At 44.5% G+C, this 21,334-nt stretch overlaps 1 protein-coding gene across 1 annotated transcript; it reads right to left on the bottom strand.

The window, feature by feature from the left end:
- Positions 1-4,844: 4,844 nt before the first annotated feature.
- Tmem14a (transmembrane protein 14A) lies at positions 4,845-20,536 on the bottom strand. Its single transcript, XM_051152958.1, has 5 exons — positions 20,366-20,536; positions 14,940-15,025; positions 9,364-9,465; positions 8,538-8,625; positions 4,845-5,329 (listed from the first exon to the last, which is right to left on the bottom strand). Exons 2-5 carry the CDS (start codon positions 15,007-15,009, stop codon positions 5,290-5,292), a joined length of 300 nt encoding a protein of 99 aa, XP_051008915.1. The 5' UTR covers positions 15,010-15,025; positions 20,366-20,536; the 3' UTR covers positions 4,845-5,289.
- Between the last annotated feature and the right edge of the window lie 798 nt (positions 20,537-21,334).

Below are 21,334 nucleotides of genomic sequence, written 5' to 3'. Positions count from 1 at the left end.
AGGCCACAAGTTTAGATAAGCGATTAGAGGGGAAAAATGCAAAGTCATGCCTGAGTTGCTAAAGGCTTGCTTAATATGTTTGCTGCTCAGTGCTGCCAGAGGAAAGCAGGAAGAACACAAGTCAGGCAGATTTAACCCTTTGGGTGTCAGTGAGGACCGGCCTTTGCAAGAAACTTCCCGTGAGGTTTTCATGGGTGCAGGCAAGGGCTGAAGCAAGTGGGAAATCTCTATTTACTAAGTTGGGAGATGCTATGAAAAACAAGCTGGTGGCACTACGGAGTATTTCTGTTGACTGGGCCACCAGGTAAAGTACAGAACAAACAGTTGAGTTTCAGATAAATCAAAATTAGTAATTTAGTATGTGGGATAATATTGTGGAAAAGTGTTTATGCTAAAAAGAGGTATTTCCTTTGAAATTCAAATCGACATGGGTGTCCTGGGTTTTACCTTTTCAGCTAAAAGGCCTTTGGACATGCTCTGTGTTCAATTAGACTCTTACACCCTCAGCTATTTCACATTCTCAATTATTGTGTCTGGGATTATTTTCACATTATATGTTGCAAGTGTTTCTGTCACGAGCTATGGTGTGTGTCTAGTCCCTATAAATGGGCAGAATATATGACCACAGTACCAATCAGTTAATTAACTTAGAATGTTTACATTAACATCTGACAAATATAAAAGTGAAATCATATAAAATAAAACATCAAATTATCCATCATTTATAAATTGTCAGCTTCTGTCACCTACATTGTAAAGTTAAGTTTATCATGTGTCCCCTATAAAAGACAGGCCATGGCCAAACCCAGGATCTTGTATACATGAATTGAATTTGGAAAAAAGTTCGTACAGATGCAATTAATTTCAAAACAAACCTTTTAAAATTAACATGTTAGAGATTACAGATAACAGCATACTCTATATTCTTATAGAAAGCTTGGTGTGTCTATTTACACTAAAATTACCACAATTCTGGGCCCAATGTGCTGTATTTTGATTTCCAATGGCTACGTTTAGCTGATGAAAAGCATGCATCGCCACCCTAATCACACAGTACCACTGTCAACTCTGAGGCGCATCATGGGCTGAAACGGTATCAGGTGCACGGCCACAGTTGTTGCTGCTTCCGTCTTGTAGCTGATGTAAAGAGAAGGCAGAAGCAAAGTCCTCCCTTACACACCGGTCACTAATGGACATGAAAATCCAGGCCTGGGTACAGGAACAGAACAAGGGTAGATGTGGGACTCATGGAGGCCAAGGCCCTGGAGACCAAAGGCTGGCCCTGCTGGCACCCCAGCTCTAGGCTGCTAAGCCACATTTGAGTCACAGTAGACCTCAGACTGAGTTACATGCAGTTCACAGTTGCAAATTTTAAGCCCTTTGCTGATTCCCTGCTCATGCCAGGAGTCCACGTCTCATCCCTAGAGGATGCACTTGGCTTCAGGATTTAGGAATGATGGATGCTCCGGAATTCACTTACATGTACTAGCAGAGTAGACGATTGGGACAAAGATGACATTAGTTAAGTATCAGTCATATGCTGGTCAATTTCACATATTTACATTAATTTTACCCTAGAGTCATCAGTGAAGGTAAGGACTGGTCTACTATGTGGGCTGTACTAGCAATTCACACTATGAGAGGAGAGGAGTCCAAGGTTCAGGTAATGACTAGGGCAGTGCTTCTCAACCTGTTGGTCATGACCCCTATGGGGTCCCATGTCAGTCACAATTCACAACAGTAGCGAAATTAAAATAATGAAGCAGCAACTTAATAATTTTCTGGTGGCGAGTCACCTCAACATGAGGAATTGTATTAAAAGGCTGATGCATTAGGAAGTTTCAGAACCACTGGCCAAGGCAAAGGTTGGCATACAGTTTGCCGGATCATTAGAATATGAGACCAAGAAGGATTGAACACAGGGGCCTCAACTATGTTCTTCACTCACCGTCAGTACGCAGGAGTGACTCTCCTCTCCATGGTGAGGTGTCCTGTGTCTGTCCAATTAAGTCCTTTTTGGTTGAAGACTTCTCCACACTTAGTATGCTGAACTCTAACTTGATGTGTAATGAGATTGCAACCTACCCTTGAAGGCAAATCCCAGCCACTCAGGTTGCAGCAAAACACACCTACTGTGTAACGGAAGGTCATCTCTGGTCCTCTGCTTGCTGGGCGTGGCTTCCCTTGTCTGTTTACAATGCACAGGGCCCATGCCAGGAGCCAGAGCAGGCTGATCCTCTTGCTTCAGACTGATACCATATATGCACTAAGGTCATTGGCAGGAAGGTCTACAGAACTAATTTCCGAATATGTTTATTTTATGCGTATGGCTATATTGTGTGCATGTCTGTGTACCATATGTGAGCCTGTCGCCCACGGAAGCCAGAAGAAGATATTAGATTCCCCCAGACCTGAATATAAAGATCACTGTGGCCACATGGGCTGGCCGGGTCCTCTGGAAGGGCAGCTGGGTGTGCTGGAATTTTTTTTTTTTAACTGTACTTTAGTTTTATGTACTTTATGCATGTGAACGTGTGCGTGCGGACTGCTGTGCAGGCCTCATGAAGCATAGAAACATGTTGATTAATTCCAGTCAAGGGAATCCGATAGATCGTCTGTCTCAGCAGTGTGGAAAGTGGGACATAGCAAAGTAGCTGACAATGAAAACGGTGGCTCCAGTGGCGTAGTGGCGTGAACAGAAACACAGCGACTTACTGGAAGTAGCACTCAGAGGTCCAGACTCAGCTAGAAACGGTTACACAGCTCCCCATGTGTTACATAACAGCCCCAAGTACAAACTGCTTAGAAGACATCCATAAATTTTCTTGCAAGTTAAATTGTGCAGAGCTGTCATTTTTATGATGGTCCGATTTCCTTTTTGTCAACTTAATTCATTCCTTGACGTTTTTATACATGTGTATTACCCATTGTTTGCTTCAATCCTTTTCACCCCCACCATCTCCCCATCTCCTCCTCCCTACAAGTCCATTTCCACACTCATGCCTTTTTTATTTGATTTGTGACCCACTGATTTTAACCAGAACCAGCAGTGTGGCCACAGGTTTCGAACTGCCCATTGGAACCTGGTGTGCTCACCTTCGTGGGCTTCATACACAACTGAAGACACACACTGTCCCTTCCCCAGGTCTACCCTTTGCTAAAAACTGAGCCCCTTCCTAATGCATGTTTGGCTGTTGACAGACCCAATTTTATGCCAGCCCAGTACAGGGAACTGCAACTGCTTTCAGATGTTTGCAAATGTAGCTTTTGAAAAAAACATATTTCTACACAACCAGGAGGAGTCTCTAAGACAACAACAGCAACAAAGTATGACCATGTTTTAAGAGTCTGTATGTTTAAATGCAGAACTCTGCAGTTTAGCGCTTTTTTTTTTTTTTTTTTTTTTTTAAGAAGGCATGGAGAAGGAGCCATGTTAGTAGGGAATAACAAATATGTATGGAAATAAACCACTGGACACCTATCAATAAGCTAGAAAAGGCTACCCTGCATTCTATACAGTGCTAGAATAAACTGGTATGTAGTAAGTATGTATGTGTGTGTGTGTGTGTGTGTGTGTGTACCTGAGCTTGCTGTGGCACATGTGTGGTGCTCAGAGAACAACTGACAGGCACAGGTTCTCTCGTCCTACTATGTAGGCTCTAGACATGGAACTCAGGTCATCAGATTTAGTAGGAAGCAACCTAGCCGGCTGAGCCACCCTGCTCACCCTCAGATTATAAAACAAAACTCAGCAATAACACACACACACACACACACACACACACACACACACACACACACACACACACACACACACCACACCACCACCATTCACTTTCACTGCCTTTTGGGAAAAGTCCAGGGAGCAGCATAGTTTCAACTAGCTTCTAAAAGTTTCCATCACCGGGGTACCTCACAGATATAGTAAATGTTTCTACACTCAATCAATCTGGCTTTATTTCAGTGTCAATCACAGCATGAGTAGAAGCCCTTGTCAACCCTGCCTGTTGCTGAGGAAACAAACCACCCGCCACGCCCAGCCTGGCTTGTGTTAGACGTGTCTTTGGCATTGCTGGGATCAATGCGGATTTTCTTTTCTTTTTAAACAGGTCTTTTAAAGCATAGCAAAGACCTTTGTATGGATTTCCTAGTCCTTCTGCTAGTAGGTTTGCTTTCTCCCTCCCTCAGTTCCTTATGGCTGCTTGTAGGTCAGCAGAGAAAGTACTCCTGCCTACCAGGCCAGCAGCTGGAGCTCTCCACCCCTCTCCATGTCAACAAGGGCCACTGTCTGAAGGCCTGAGGCTGAGAGCCTAGTGACCTGGAGGGCAAGCTAACTATTAGAACCCCTTGGGGGATGAGAAACTGAGTCCTCAAAAGAGGGACAGAATTCCCAGAGACCACACCAGCCAGGAGAAAATGGGCATGGAACTCCAGATGGTCCATCTGCTCCTAAAACTGCCTAGGACATTACAAGTTATAACTGCACTTAAAATGGAGTGGTGGTTTCATGGGGGGGGGGGGGGGGGGGGGGGGGGGGGAGGGGGTGAGGAGGACAGGGAGCTGCTCCTGAGGAGCACGGAGATCTGGTGTGAACAACACTCCCGTGACAGCCTTTTTACTAAAAATGAAGCATGTTAAAGTCAAAGGTGATCGAGCGATTGCGTTCCTAGAAAAGACAAAAATGAATGAAAAGGCTTAAAATAAATTGTATTTTATTTGAATACTAAATACATTCTGTTAGGACACTGATGCACTGAGAACAGAATTCCTTCAAGGCAACCTCTTCCCCACCTCCCTGCTCCCCCCCACATACACACACACAACTCCCACCACCCCACACCCACCCCAACAACAATGAAAATAAAATCCCTAGTGTACCAAAATGGCATACAACTCATTAACACCCTCTGTGGCTCCCTCAAGGAATCCCATTACCTGAGAGGCTGCAGTTTAACTTAAACTTATTTGAGTCATAAGTGTTTGGAATTGTCAAAATCAGAGAACAGCAAGCCCCCAAATTCCATACATGACATGAGACAAAGTAAATGAACATACAACAACTCTTTAAAGACCAGGATTAATGAACAGAAACAGCTAAAATTTGTGCTTTCAACAAAAGGGGGGAGGGCAAACAAACATGGCTGATTATTTTAAATATTAGGACGACAACACTATTTTCATTTCAATATAAGACGTTTCCCATGTATTTAAATTGAAGTTTTAAGTGCAGAAACCTGCTCCGCCCGGCACAGGAGCATGATGGGATTTGGCTCTTGGCTCCTCTAGGTGCTAAAGCAACAGCAGGACAAGTCTCAGGATCATCATAAGGCTGAGGGAGAAGAAGAGGAAGAAAGAGAGAGGGTCACTCTGGTGGACAGGAAGGCCATGTCCTACCCTGTCATGGTCCTGTGCTGTGTCCTCAGGGAGCTTTATCACAGCCCTCCTTAAGGCAGGAGGGAATTCATTTGTCCTGTGTCAACTTCAAAGTATTCCCTGCATGATGAAGAAAGCCACACCTGCTGCTCTGAACCCTCACAGAAGGGCTTAAGGGAGAAAGGTCAGGGTGAGATACAAACTTCCAGAAGCCACCGGAGAAGAGCAACTCAGAAGAAGTAATCAAGGCGCTGAGAGATGGCTCAGCAGTTAAGGACACTTGCGGCTCTTCAGAGGACCAGAGTCCATTCAGTTACGGTATCCATGGCAGCGCTCATGATCAATGATCTATAGCTCCAGCTCCAAGGGGTCTGATGACCTCTTCTGTACTCTTAGGGCACCTGCACATTCATGGCGGCAAACACACACACACACACACACACACACACACACACACACACACTATGGAGAAGTCATTCAGTGGCAGTATTGGTTACAGTATCAGGAACTGGGTCCTCTCTTTGTCACTAACCCCCACTTTTGGTCCTCCCCAGCATCAACGATCATCTCAGGGCAGGGACATAGCTATGAAGTTGTCTTGGCAACTCCTCCCCACAAATAAAAATCACCACACTAGATAAGCAGAGAGCCACACTAGAAAAGGCTACAGCAACAAAAGACCACGAAACTGCCCAGGAGGCCATAACCCACAGCAATATACTGCTGACACTTGAAGTATTTCTGTCTTAGCTTGGTTTTTGCCACAGACATCTTTATATACTGGATCAAGCTATAGTTGGTAGGTTTTGATCCTGTTTTTATATTTTATTATGACATTATTAATTTACAATGACACCAACTAAAAGCATGATATGCACATGCCTGCTCAATATTCCATTATATAGATAAAATATTTATGTTTCTTTCCTGGTGAATTTCTAGGCAGATTTAGTACTTCAGATCATTATATTTTCTATTATAAGCTTATTATATTTTCTATTAGAAATACAGCCACAGTATTTGTACACAGGCTTTGTGTACTTCTTCTTTGAAATAACTGGTGAAAAATGAAATTGTGTACCAAAGGAAGGCAATGTTAGGGCTTTCAACACACAGAGGCGGTTTCCAGGAGGAATCAGAAACAGTTTCTCTATCTTTTATTTGGTAATATATATGTAATTTCACGGACAGAATCACAGGATCAGGGCTGTGGCTGCAGCTCAGTGGTAGAGGGCTTTGCCTGGCATGTGCAAGGCCCTGGGGTGAGTCCACAGCATTGAAACAGTAATAGGAAACTAACTGATAACTAGCTGTGGGAAGGAGAAGCTTTCCCCAAAAACCCGAGTGTGTGTGTGTGTGTGTGTGTGTGTGTGTGTGTGTGTGTGTGTGTGTATACACTTGGTCCCCAGCTGGTAGCGCTGTTGAGGGAGGTTTATGTCACCTGAAGGAAATGAACCTGGCTGGAGGAAGTACATCACTAAGGGGCGGGCTTTGAGGTTTTGTAGCCTGTCTGTCTTCCTATTCTCTCTCTGTAGCTAGAATGTGGTCACTCTACTTCCTGGTTCCCAGGCCTGTCTCACCCAAACCAGCTGTGCTGCACCTGAGGTGATGGACTGTGTCCCCTCAGCAACATCCTCCCACCACTCCCTGGGACTAAACCCTCTTCTCTTCTAGGGTGCTTTCTTTCTGTGGGGGCATTCTATCACCATAACAGAGAAGCAACTAATATACTAAACACCCAACCAAATAAATAAACAAATTCCCAGGCATCGTGGTGCACTCGGACACACACGCATGCTTTTAATCCCAGCACTCTGGGAGGCAGGGGCAGGGGCAGGCAGATCTCTCTCTCTCTGTTAAGTTCCGAGGGCCAGCCTGGTCTACAAAGAGAATCCAGGACAGCCAAAGATACACAGGGAAATCCTGTCTCAAAAAAAGAAAAAAAAACCTAAATAAATAAATAAAATTAATATGCTAGATCCACTTAAGAGAAATTTAAGGCAGTCAACAGGCAGTACACACTCCGTGTGAGCCCTATAATATGGGGAGTAGGGACTGCCTCTGACATGGACTCTGTTGTCTACTCACTGATCACTTCCCCATGGCTGGGCAGCTATGCCAGGCCACAGAAGAAGAGGATGCAGGTGGTTCAGATGCAACTTGATAGGCTGGGGTTAGATGGTAGGGGTAGAAGGCTCCCCCTCTCTGAGGACTAAGGTAAGGGAGGAGGGGTAAAGAGGGAGGGAGGGAGAGTGAGGCCAGAGGAAAGGAGGAAGGGGGCTACAATCAGGATGTAACATGAATAAATTAAAAATAAACAAACTTAATTAAAAAAAAAAAACCCTTCCTTCAAAATTCAGTGACTCAGACTGTCAGTCACTGTACAGCTCTTTGAAAGGGTACTAAATGAATTTACCACTAAAAGCAGGTGGAGCAACTGAGGAAGAACTTAGCTCTTTATTCTGATAAATGTTTACATCGGATTGAACACTACAAAGTGCATCAGAGAGCAACATTGCCACAGCAAAGACTGACTGAGTCCATGGCGGCTTATGTCTGCTTTGCTTATACTTACCATACTAATCATTTGACATTTCAAATGAAAATTACTTCTCTTTAAAATGTTTTTAAAGAGTGATTCCAGTGTGTGTGTGTGTGTGTGTGTGTGTGTGTGTGTGTGTACATGTATGTGTACATGTGTGGGTACCTACAGAGACACTTCAAGATGCCCTGGACTTGAAGGCACAGGTGGTTGTAAGCCACCTGACGTGCATTGTAGAAACCAGCCTCAGTTCTTACAGGAAAGCAGCAAGTGCTCTTGACTCCTGAGCTGCCTCTCCGGCATGAAAATTAAATCCTTTTAAAAACATTTCGTGATTTTTATTTCATTTGTAATAATGCTTTGCCTGGCAGCGTATGTTTGTCTCTGGTGCATACGGAGGCCGGAAGCGTGTTAGATTCCTCTGGAACTGGAGTTACTGATGGTCGTCAGCCAAACCTGGTCCTCCACAAGAGTGGAGCCATCTCCACAGAGCCATGAAAACTAATTCTTCACAAAAATTACCAGCACTTAGCCAAGACTGGGCATACTGAGTGATATTGCCACTGACTGTCACATCTCTGAAATGCTGTCGTGGGAAAGCGTTGACCAGAATGGTCCTTACCTTAAGCCTGCAACCAGACCAGCAGGCATTACTTTCTTGGACCTCTTGAATCTCACACCCATTATGGTGGCCAGGAAGAAAGCTGTAACTGAAACCCAAATGCCATGAATTAGAATTTCAGACATTATCAATGCTTCCTAGTCAAAAAAATAAAACCAAGTAACCTAGGGGTGGGGCAGGGCTAAACAGTAGGCATGCTCTTACAAAGTGCAGGGAAAAAAAAAAAAAAAAAAAAAAAAAGAAGCTGGAAGTAAGGCTTCTTCTTTTGGACAGTCTTAAGGCATAGCTGTACATAAGAGCTATCTGTGCTCTAAACACGATGCAGTAAGGCTACATAAGGGTATTTTCACAGTAACTTGAAAACCACATTCAATGTACACCTAAGAGAGCTAAAAGAAAGTCTAGTCACCTGGCGTGGTGGCACATGCCTTTAATCCCAGCACTTGGGAGGCAGAGGCTGGCGGATCGCTGTGAGTTCAAAGCCAGCCTGGTCTACAAAATGAGTCTAGGACAGCCAAGGCTACACAGGGAAATCCTGTCTCAAAAAAACAAAACAACAAAAAGAAAAGAAAAGAAAAAAAAGAAAGTCTAGTCACAATCCTGTGCCTTTTCTGATTTGGTTTCTAGTAGCATGTGTTATAAAAACGTGAGGTGGAAAGCTGCGAATGCTAATATTTTTTATCAGTTCCCTCTAGAAAGGAATGAGAGTTATGCTCAATCTTGACAGATGGGCTCACAGACACTTCACTTTGACAGTTCATTTCCTAGTAAGCCTGGTACAGAGCATGACTCAGGCATCTTCCACTGGGGAAGACATTTCACTTACACAGTGACACTTTGATATCCCGTTTGTCATTGGAGACACGGTAGGCTCCATAGCCAGCCAAAAGTCCAACAGAAACGCCAGCAATCAAAGATGGAACTCCACCTGTGGGAGGAGAGAGAGAGAGAAAGAAAGAGAGAGAGAGACAGAAGGGAGGGAAGGGGGAGGAAGGGAGGGGAGTGAGGGAGAGAGAGCAAGAGAGAGGGAGGAAGGGAGGAGAGGGGGAGAGAGGGACGGGGGGGGGGGGGCCAGAAATTTTACATGAGCTGGAAAAATGGCTTAGCAGTTAAGAATTAATACAGCTTCTTTATCTATTCTTCAGTTGAGGGACATCTAGGTTGTTTCCAGATTCTGGCTATTATGAATAAAGCTGCTAATAACATAGCTTGGCAAATGTCCTTGTTGTGTGGTGGAGCATCTTTCGGGTATATGCTCAGGAGTGGAATAGCTGGGTCTTAAGGTAGCATTATTCCCAATTTTCTGAGAAAGCACCGGATTGATTTCCAAAGTGGTTGTACAAGTTTGCACTCCCACCAGCAATGGAGGAGTGTTCCCCTTTCTCCACATCCTCCCCAGCATGTGCTGTCAGTTAAGATTTGATCTTAGTCATTCTGATGGGTGTGAGATGGAATCTGTCGTTTTGATTTGCATTTCCCTGATGACTAAGGATTTTGAGCATTACTTTAAGTGTTTCTCAGCCATTCACTATTCCTCTATTGAGAATTCTGTTTCGTTCAGCACTCCATTTTTTATTTGGGTTATTTTGTTTGCTGCTGTTTAATTTCTTGAGTTCTTTACGTATTTTGGATATTAGCCCTTTGTCAGATATAGGGTTGGTAAGGATGTTCTCCCAGTTTGTAGGCTGTCATTTTGTTCTGTTGACAGTGTCCTTTGCCTCATTCAAAGAATGAATAAAGAAACTGTGGTACATTTACACAGCAGAAACTATTCAGCTATTAAAAACAAGGAAGTCTTGAAATTCTCAGGCAAATGGATGGAACTAGAAACGATTGTCCTGAGTGAGATAACCCAAACTGAGAAAGATATGCATGGTATATACTCACTTATAAGCCCAACATAGATGTCCTCTGAGAGACTCCACCCAGCAGGGGATTGGGACAGATGCTGGGACTCCCTGCTGGACTCCAGGTGTGAGCGGTATGGAAGAATGGGGGTATGGAAGGACTCAGAGGGTTCAGGAGCAACACAAGAAGACCACAAAGGCTGGCGGATCTGGACTCAAGGGGGCCTGTTGAAACTGTTGTACCAGCCAAGGACAATGCATGCAGTAAACCTAGACCCTGTTCACATCTAGGCAATGGACAGCTCATTCTCCACAGTTGTGGGGAGATCAAGGACTGCCTCTGACATGAACTCTGATACCCCCAATCTGATCAATTTCCCTTGATGGGGAGGCCCCAGGAGCATACAGAGGAAGGGGAAACAGGCTATCTGGATGAGACCTGATAGGCTGTATTCATATGGTGGGGGAGGAGGTCTCCTTTTGTCAGAGGTCTATGAAAGGGGAATAGGGCAGAAGAGGGTGGGGATGGGAAGATACAAGTGAGGGGATAACAACTGTGATGTAAGCTGAATAAATTATAATAAATTAAAATGTTTAAAGATTTTTTTATTTTTTATTTTTAAAAAGCACGAATACAGACAGCTCTTGCATGCCCTCCTTGGGCACTTACACTCATGTGCACATACCCACACAATATACACAATCTAAAATAATGAAAATAAGAATTTTTAAAGTGAAGAAGGTGAAAAGAGAACTGCAGCCAAATGTGGTGGCATATGACTTTAATCCTGGCACTCAGGAGACAGAAACAAGTGTATCTCTGTGAGTGCTAGCTCAGCCTGGCTTATATAGTGAGTTCAAGTGAGCCTGGACTTTATAAAACTACCCTGTCTCAAAAAAAAAATATATATATACATACATACATACATACATACACACACACACACACACACACACACACACACACACACACACTGGGGGGGGGGGTGCTGAAAAATAAAAGGAATTCATTCCAGCACTTTAAGTCTAACACATACACTTTCTTACTTGGGCGCTATAAGGGGACGAAGGCAAACTAAGCATGGACCTCTTCATAGGTGGTTTCATGCAAAAGACTAAATGCAAGGCAGAGAAGCACGAACAGACAGCACAGCAGAGGCAGGCATCACGTGGAAGAGGAAGAAAGGCTTCTCCCATTGCTCCTCTCCCACTGTATGCCCCGTCTCCCTGGTGCCATCTTTTCACTAATAGGTTGTGATGATAGGACATGGGTATCAGATGTATTTTTTATCTTTATTTTTTATTCTTATAAGGAGAGAAGTGCTGTGTAAGTTAAGCAGTGGCTATACCTTGAAGAATTATCTTCCAGCCTTAAGACATCAGCATTCAAAAACAAAAAGAGACTACACAGAGAGAGCAGAAGATACAGCCAGCCTGTGTCTGGTCAAGCCTCCCACCCCAAAGCACCAAAGCTCTGTGATAAATACTAGGTACTTCCTGTGCTCTGGACAGAGAGCTGCACGCTGGACACACTGTGAATAATATGCATGCAGTTCTTGCTTTAGAGAATTCAACTAATTTAAAATCATTTAGGTCACAGTACTATAAAAAAAAGGCCTGACCCATCCAAGTCCATACAGTTCTGGGAAGGTCTCAAAAATGTACTAACCTTGCTTTTTAGCTTCTGCCTAACTGGTTTTGTTAAATGAAGTATGTCATCCCAGGACATGGATTTTGTGCTTAAAAGCTCACCCTGAAAAAGGCTGGGCGCTACAGTTGAGTCCTGAACACCCAGTGCAGTCACAGGCCAGCTAATAAAGACTTTCAGCCTAAACCCATGTCCAAGCAGTCATCTCTGGTGAATATTCCACAACAACAGACAGACAGACAGATACAGAGACAATCAGAGAGAAGGCGGGGGGGGGGGGGGGGGGGGGCGGGGAAGAGAGACAGAGACAGAGGCAGAGACAAAGAACCTAACCACCCATTAAATATGAAGGCAGAAATATTCAGGCATTCTTTTCAGGTCTGCAATAGAAGATATTTAGAAACATCTTTGGCAAAAGTTATTTCAAAAGTAATTCTATCAGGGTTTATGAAATTTCAGCTTTTAAGTAATTAGTTTCCTGTCATGATGAAAAAAAAAATACTTAAAAGTCCATCTAAAGGAAGAAAGATTTACTTTGACAGAGATTTCAGCCCAAGGCTGGGTTGTTCCATTGTTTTAGGCCTCAGGTGAGAAAGAATCAGGAAGGTGGGCACATGTGAGACAGGAAGCTTCTCTCTCCTCATAGTAGTCAAGAAGGAGAGAGAGACAGACAGACAGAGACATAGAGAGAGAGAGACAGACACACACACAAACAGAGAGAGACAGACAGACAGAGACACAGAGAGAGACAGACAGACAGAGACACAGAGAGACAGAGACAGACAGACAGACAGACAGACAGACAGACAAAGACACAGAGGTAGAGACAAAGAGAAAGTCAGACAGACAGACAGACAAAGACAGAGAGACAGACAGAGACACAACAGGAGAGAGAGTGTGAGGAGGAGGAAGAGAGAGAATGTTTCCTTTGAACCAATGATACCAACATAATATATATATATACATATACATATATATATATGTATATATATATATGAAAAAACATCCTTGCCTCAAAATAAGCAAATTCTGTGTAAGATAACAAACTAGAAGTCACCTCTGTATAACCCACTGAAGGAGAAGAGTCGGAAAAAAACAAAAACAAAAACAAAAACCAACAACAACAAAAACCCTCTATTCTAAAGAGAACCAGAGGGAGAGTTTTAAAAATTTATGGAGATGGTGATGAGACACCCAAAAATTCCAGAGGAATCTGTTAGCTCTAGGACAGAAGAGAAAGAAGGTGGCTCATCCACATGGACACGGCAAAGGATGAGCTACGTGACAGGAGGAGATGAACAGAGAGGTGGGAAGGAGTCTGTGACACCCAACAGCACACCCACCTCCCCCCGCCGAGACACCCCCCCCAACCCCGCCAACCCCTACCCCCACCCCCATAACCCCATCTCCCCCACTCCCACCCCCACTCCCCCACACCCCACTCACCCTGCCCCCGACATGCCGCCCACTATCAGGGGAGACAGAAAAGAATAGACAATAACCCAATCAATCAGACAACAACCACAAATTTACAAGAATTAGGCCAGATGTGGGGGTGTAAACCTCTAATTCCAGCATTTGGGAGGCAGAGGCAGCGGGATCTCTGTGAATTTGAGGCCAGCCTGGTCTACGGGGTGAACTCTAAGACAGCCAGGGCTACACAGAGGGTTGAACAAAGAGTGTTGAACTCCACCACAGATCAAATGGACGTACACAGATACTCAGAGTACACTCTCCTATCCATGCAAAATATAGACTCTTCCCTCTGGTCTACGGGGCCATCTCTGAAATGCTCCACAAGCAAACTACACCTGCCTATAATTATTTTTTAAAGAATTACTTTTTAGGCTAGATATGGTAACATATGCCTTTAATCCCAGCACTCAGGAAGCAGAAGCAGACAGAGCTCTGTGAGTTCAAGGTCAGCCTAATCTACATAGTGAGTTCCAGGCCAGCTAGCACTTCATAGTGAGCCTGATTCTAAAATAAAACAGAACAAAACAAAACTAATTATTAAAAAAAGGAATCTGAAAAATAAAATAAAAAAATAAAAAATAAAAATATAAAAAAATAAAAAAGGAATCTGCCTATAAAACACTGAAGCTTGACTATGGAGTTCAGAAAAGTCTAAATATTTATAACTGTAAAAACTAAATAATTAAGTACTTTATATCCTCATTAACTATTTTGTGGGGTTATTATAAAAACAATTATTATTATAAAAACAATAATATTACTAATAGTTACATTATGAAATATAACATTCTCAGGACCAGAAAAGGCTCTAGTTTCTGCATCTTGTTTGTTTATAATTAAGTATCCTTAAGGAAAATGTTTTATTCCTTTTTAAATGGGGGTAGGGAGAAGTTGCCTTGAAGAAGGTTAGTTAATGATGAAATTCTTTTTATTTTTTATTAATTTATTCTTGTTACATCTCAATGGTTATCCCATCCCTTGTATCCTCCCATTCTTCCCTCCCTCCCATTTTCTTCTTATTCCCCTCCCCTATGACTGTTCCTGAGGGGGATTTCCTCCTCCTGTATATGCTCATAGGGTAATGATGAAATTCTAATTGCTAGTGAAATTAGTTTTGTGGAAAACAGGAATGCTCTGCCATGCCTGGCCCCACAGAACTGACTTCTCTCCATGAGTCTCTTCCAAGGGGTGCTGGTTCTCAGCCACCCCTGAAACATCTTTAGCTTTTTGTCCTGCTCAGGATCCACAGGAGATTCCAACACAGCCACCAACTCCCTACTAAGTTCCTTCGATGAATTTGTGCAGGACATGGTGGGGCCCACCTATATTCCCAGCACTTGGGAGATCAGGAGTGAGTTTGAGCTACATGAGACACCACATCAGGAAGGAAGGCAGAGAAAGAGAAAGGGAAGGAGGAAAGTTCCGACTTACCTCTTCGCTTATATCCCAAAATACTTCCAATTGTCACGAGGGCTGCATAACCAAAACCAACCAGGTCCATTGGTAAAGATGCAAGTCTAAAGAAAGGGTGAGGGGCGCATTATGTAGTGTTTTCGAAAACAACAAATGTATGTACAAATGAGAGGCATCCCACAAAACTATGGGATTTCCCGGGCCCACCAAAGAAAGGAGGTTCAATCTTTACCTCTTGTACCACCAAGACACTATCTCCCATCTCATCAGTACACACACACACACACACACACACACACACACACACACAGTGGGGGCGGGGATACACCTCAGCCAATTCTGTGTTGCCTGTTTTCAACCACCCAGACACTATCTCCCATCTCATCAGTATACACAAACACACACACACACACACACATACACACACACATACACACAGCGGGGGCCGGGTATCTCAGCCAATTCTGTGTTGCCTGTTTTCAACCACCCAGACACTATCTCCTATCTCATCAGCACACACACACACACACACACACACACACACACACACACACACACACACACAGCGGGGGCAGGGATACACCTCAGCCAATTCTGTGTTGCCTGTTTTCAACACCTGCTATTCCCTCAACTGTTTGTAAATAAGACTTCTGTTCTGACCAAGCTGACTAGACTTTAAAATGCATACCAGTTCCAGGCCTGCAAGGCCCTCTTCCCCTCAACCTATGAGACATGGCCAGCACCTGCACCCACTGCACTGTGCACCTGCTCTCAGGGACATCTTCATCACCTCTTTGGACTTTGTCTGTCGAGGGCTCTGCAGTGTTGGCTTCTGCCTCCTCTAAATAAGGATTTATTGACCACTTGCTTCCCAGTCAGTGGTTAAGACATTCACTTGTAAGTTAATCAACAGCAAGTCACTGCGCCTTAAAACGGAGCCCTTCTGCAAAGCTGTGTGTCCCATGATCTTGGGAGAGGCAGAGAACCTCCAGTGTTGAGGAGACGTTTTCCTTCAGACTCTACCCTCAATTACCCAGGATGCAACAGAAGTAAGATAGCCTCAGGAGAGAAGGGATCTGCCTCTAGCTCAGCTGCTTTCAACCCCTTTTGGGGGTGAATGTCCCTTTCACAGGAGTCACCCAATACCAGATTATCTACATGACAATTCATAGCAGTAGCAAAATTACAGTTATGAAGTAGCAACAAAAATAATTTTATGGTTGGGGGTCACCACAACTTGAAGAACTGTATTGAAAGGTTGCAGCATTAGGAAGGCTGAGAACCAATGACCCAGCTGGTTGTGGACTGTGGGCCTACAGGCCCTGCCCTTGTCTCCCCATGTCTCCCAGAGTGTGGGGTGCAGATGAGATGAGATGTGATGTAATTCTTTAGCTTGTTAAATTCTATGTTAATTGGTGATTCTTAAATAACATTTTATTAAGTCTTTGACTATTCTGTATCATGTATTTTTAACATACTGGCTTTCCTACCCACCCAATTTTGTACAAACACACACACACACACACACACACACACACACACACACACACACACACACCATAATGTCCAATTTGTGTTAATAAAATACTCTTGGGTGTGGGGCCTAGAGAGTGGTTGACCTACCAGGTAGTACATCCTTACAGGAAACTGAACACCCACTCCCAGTGACAATCAAGTGCTCATAGCTCCTCCGGTATGGGTGGGACTTTGTGTGCATCCATTGCCCCTTCTCCACACTGGAATTCTGTCTGGCTTGAGTGTGCACAGGTCCTGTGCACAGTAAACAACCACTGTGAGTTCATATGTGCATCTGCCCTGCTGTGTCTGGAAAACACTGTTTGCTTGTAGTCATCTGAGACCTCTGGCTCTTACAGTCTTTTACCCCTTCTCAGCTGCTCCCTGAGCCTTTTGGGGAGGGGTGTGACAGACAACCCACTTAGTGCTGAGCACTCCTCAGTCTTGTTCTCCGCATGTTGGCCAGCTGTGAGTGTCACACTGACTACTGTAAGAAGTTTCTCTGATGAGAGCTGGGAGACGCCAACCTACGGGTATGGTGACAAGTTATTAGAAGTCATTTTAGTGCCATGTCCTTTTAGCAGAAGAGCCCAGTGAGCTGTCCATGGGGACTATAACCTATCTAGCCACAGGATCCTGACATTTTTGTATTTTTTACTACTTTTACATCTGTTTTTGCACATGGAAAAATAACCATGTGAGCAAATGTGAAAAATAGTAATGGTGAATAAAGTTTCCTGTGCATTTGGCTCTGTGTGTGTGTGTGTGTGTGTGTGTGTGTGTGTGTGTGTGTGTGTAAGTGGGTGGGTGTGCTTCCTGGTGACTTAATCCAGGTCTTGCACACACTAGGCAGGAGCGCCCCACTGAGATGCATTCCTGGCTCTCCTGTGCACTGTTTTAACTCTCCCTGCTCCTCTTTAGACCAACCAGTGTCAGAAGACTGACTCAGAAGAGGGCAGGTGCCAACTGATCTCAGAGTCACTTAGAGTCTACTGGAAACCAAATGTTCATGCCTGTAATCTCAGCATGTAGGAGGCTTTCCAACCTCTCTACATAGGGCATTCCTGGCCAGTAAGGCTACAGAATAAGACAAACAAACACAAGCCAGAAAGGGGGGTGGGGGTGGTGGAGAAAGAGAGAGAGAGAGAGAGAGAGAGAGAGAGAGAGAGAGAGAGAGAATAAGGCAACAATGAAAGAATCCTCATGAAGAACTACCCTGGTAGAGTTCATCTGTGCCCAAGAAGGGCTACCAAGGCACAGAAAGACAAACCCCATGCACTCTCACTTACACGTGGAAGCTAAAAACTTCTCAACGCCTGGAAATGTGTGAGGAGGGAGGAATTAAGGGGTACACACTGTCACTGTAAAGAAGGGACAATGTCTAGTGTCCTACAGCAGTGGGATGGCTGTGATTGGCAATTCCACAGATTCCTCAATAACTAGTATAGAGGATTTCGGATGGTCCCTAAATAAATAAATAATAAACATCTGAGGTCATGGCTATGACAATTGCCCTAATCTATTGATTAAACATCAAACACATGACACTGAAATGCCACACTCTATCCCATATAACTACCGTGTCAATTAAAAATAAAATTACATTTTAAAATAAATATTACCTATACAGTAATAATATTCTTTTACTGTCCTTCCTATTTTTAAGGCCATTACTGTTTCATCATAATAAGAAAACACTGGTGTGGAAGAAATCTGTCACTTGAACATTCAATGGAGCACATTTAAACCCCTTTCCACTCAACACGTGTGTACTGAGCATCATCTTTGTGCAAGGCAGTGGGAAGCAGTCTCAGAAAGGTTGTAGACCCAGCCTTGTGTACAGTACAACAGAGCAGGGAGGAGCAGATGGTGAAGAGCCCCAAGGGGACAGATCTGAGGGACACTGGAGCCTAAGGCAGGATGTCCAGGGGAGGCCAGGTCCCAGCTGGGACCTAGGGGAAAGCAGGAATAAGCAGTGAGCAAGTGTTCCGGGCCGACAGGTGAACACACGTGCAAAGGCTTCCAGGGGTTAGAGAGCAAGGCATGCTGCAAATAAAGTGAACCGCAAAGGCTGGAGGGAGGATGGGATAGCTTGGCAAGAACCTCAGCTGTTTCTGCACCCGGGTTGTGCAACACACAAATGCCTGTAACTCTAGCATCAGGGGCTCTGAGGACCTTTGAACTCTGAGGGCAAGGACACTCATGTGCACAAACCCACACAGAGACACACATAATTGAAAACTAATAATGGCAACCTTAAAGGCTGAAACACAAATGGGCTGTGAAAAGAGCATCTGTTCAGAAATATTACCTGCACTCACATCAGCCCTGTAAAGGAGTCTGGGGCTCCTGTCCCAAGGTCAGTGAAGGGCTATATAAGCAAGCCTTCCAGTCAGACTAACATTCTACCAAACGTTTCCTAGCTGTGGTAGTGGGACTTAAGAAAACAGGGACATAAATTGGGACGCATAAACTAACTGGTTGATGAGAGTAACCCACCCTGAAGAAAGGCCGATCAAGATGGAGCAGGGTGGTGAGAGGTACTTGATCCCTGGTTAGAACCCAGCCTGGAGGTGGGGAAAGGCAGGGAAGTTACAAGGATGGCTCTCCTCCTGGTCTCTGGCTTGTGCCTCTAGGAGATGTAGAGATGAATAGTCAATACTTTTCCCTGAGTTATAGCCCTGGGGCAGCTGTGTGCATGCGTGCGTGCGTGCGTGTGTGTGTGTGTGTGTGTGTGTGTGTGTGTGTGTGGTGTCTGTGTGTGTGTGTGTGTATGTGTAGGTGGCATATATATTTGGAATATAGACAGAGGTGTCTAACAGCCAGAAAGACACTTTTTTAAAAAAACAAATCCAATGCTGGTAATACAGATCATTCATCTTTGGATAGAAACTTGGCACCCTAATTTTTCTTCAAACCTAACCAAAAGTGTGAAAAGTTAATTTACCTTTTTGTTTAGTCTTCAACCGCTCCTGTGTCCCTGTCTCAGAGATTGAGCCCTTTAATTTGGTGTAAAACTGAATGTGGTGTATTTCCTGTCCAATTCTTTTTTCTCAGCCAGTCAAGCTCATGGAAGGCAAACTCACACTGCATCATCAGTTGCTAACCTGCACACAGCACCAAGCACGCTGCCCTGAGTGAATCTATGCTGAAATTATGCTGTGGCTGTCTCCATGCCCCTCCACTGCCCCACCACCCCTGGCCACATTGTCAGGAAACCCCCCAATTCCTTCATCTCCACAGAGAACTGAGTGTTGTTCAGAAGAGGCTAAAAACAAATACATTCCAAAACCATTGCTCACCGTGAAAACTCACACTAGTCAATTCTCTTTCTAGTTTCTTTTGGACACTTGCCCAGTACAAAACAAAGCATGAAGGCTGTAAGAATGTGAAAGGAATGGGGTGTGGCTGGAAAGGGAGGCATGTTCATTGCATGTTCCTGCAAGAGACTCAGGCTAGATTCTGATACAAGGCCAGAAAGCATCCCGGGTGCAATGCGGCAATATGACTTAAGACAAACCCCTGTCTTTCCCTTTTCCAAGTCCTCTAGAAGTTGGCCAACAAATATACACAAAGCATTTACATTTTCATATAAAAACAAAACAGTTGCCTACCTCTGCGCTACGTGGGCATGAAAGCCATTTTTGAAGCAAGTCTGGTTGAACCTTACCTACCACCACACCCCACCTCTGGGAGGACAGAAGGCAAAACAGATGAGAGATCTAGGGCCCATGAAGGTAGAAATTCAGGAAAAGTGTCAGGGTGAGCCAGGAAAGATCCCTGGGAGGGCAGCCTCCATCCCTCCTTCACTAAGTCCTCCGAATTGTTTTTGGAGAGATTGAAGGAGTGGGCAGATGTTCGGCAAAGACCCGTTTATTTTCATGCCTTGGTAAGAAAAGTTTACTTAACGGGATGGATGCACAGCTCACCTGCAACCTTGAGCCCTTGCTGCATCTGGCGAAGGCGGAAAAAGGCAGCGGCGCGCAAGCGCAGTACCTCACTCCGGAAGCAGTACTGCGCCAGCGCACTCCCTCACTGCGACCAGCTGTAACGTACACAGGTCGGAGTCCACCCGGGAGCTGGTTTATGAGGCGTGGAGTTCCTGATCCCACGTCCTTCTGCTGTCACCGGCCTAGGAGCGGGGTTACAGCTCTGATCTGCGGGAGCTAAGACCCTGGGAACTTTCTTCCCCACCCTACCGCGTCGGCCCCCAGAGTGCAAGGCTGGAGTATGCTGCCCCCTCCCGGCGTGGCAGACGATTGCAGCGAGACTCCTGGGTTTAGCTAGATTCCCTCCCTCCCCCTTAAAACAAAACAAAAAACAACAACAACAAAAAAAAAACCGCTGTTAAGAATTTTAGGGGTGGGGGGGTCGTTTAGGAAGATAACATACAGGCAGTCTACAAATTGTTCCTGTTTTCTATGGAGATAGGGAACGTTCCAAAAGGTGAAATAAGATGTTCAAAGTTGGACTGGAGGGATGGCTCGGGTTAAGAGCACTACCTACTCTTCTAGAGGTCCTGAGTTCAATTCTCAGCAACCACCTGATGGCTCACAACCATCTGTACTGTGATCTGATGCCCTCTTCTGGAATGTAGGTTCACATGCAGATAGAGCATTCACACATAAATAAATAAAGAATTTGAAAAAAATGTTCAAAGTCAGAATCCAGGTTGATGGTTTCAAAGCCCAACTGTTCTTACAGCTCACCACGTAGACAGGTGTGGGCATAGCATCATAGCTTTTACTCTGGGAAACCAGCACTGCCATGCCTTAGAGGTTCAGGAGGAGTGGTACAGAAGGCCAGAGTTGGAAAGTCTTGCGAGTCCGGGGCAATCAGTTCCCAGAAAAGAAACTTAAATTGACAAGGAATTGTGTCTCTTGGTAAATTCTCATGCC

This window comes from Acomys russatus, chromosome 11 (assembly GCF_903995435.1).
Source record: "Acomys russatus chromosome 11, mAcoRus1.1, whole genome shotgun sequence".
Classification (NCBI taxonomy): domain Eukaryota; kingdom Metazoa; phylum Chordata; class Mammalia; order Rodentia; family Muridae; genus Acomys; species Acomys russatus.
Note: the sequence above shows the minus strand (reverse complement) of the source record. Positions and strands in the feature narration are given on the sequence as shown.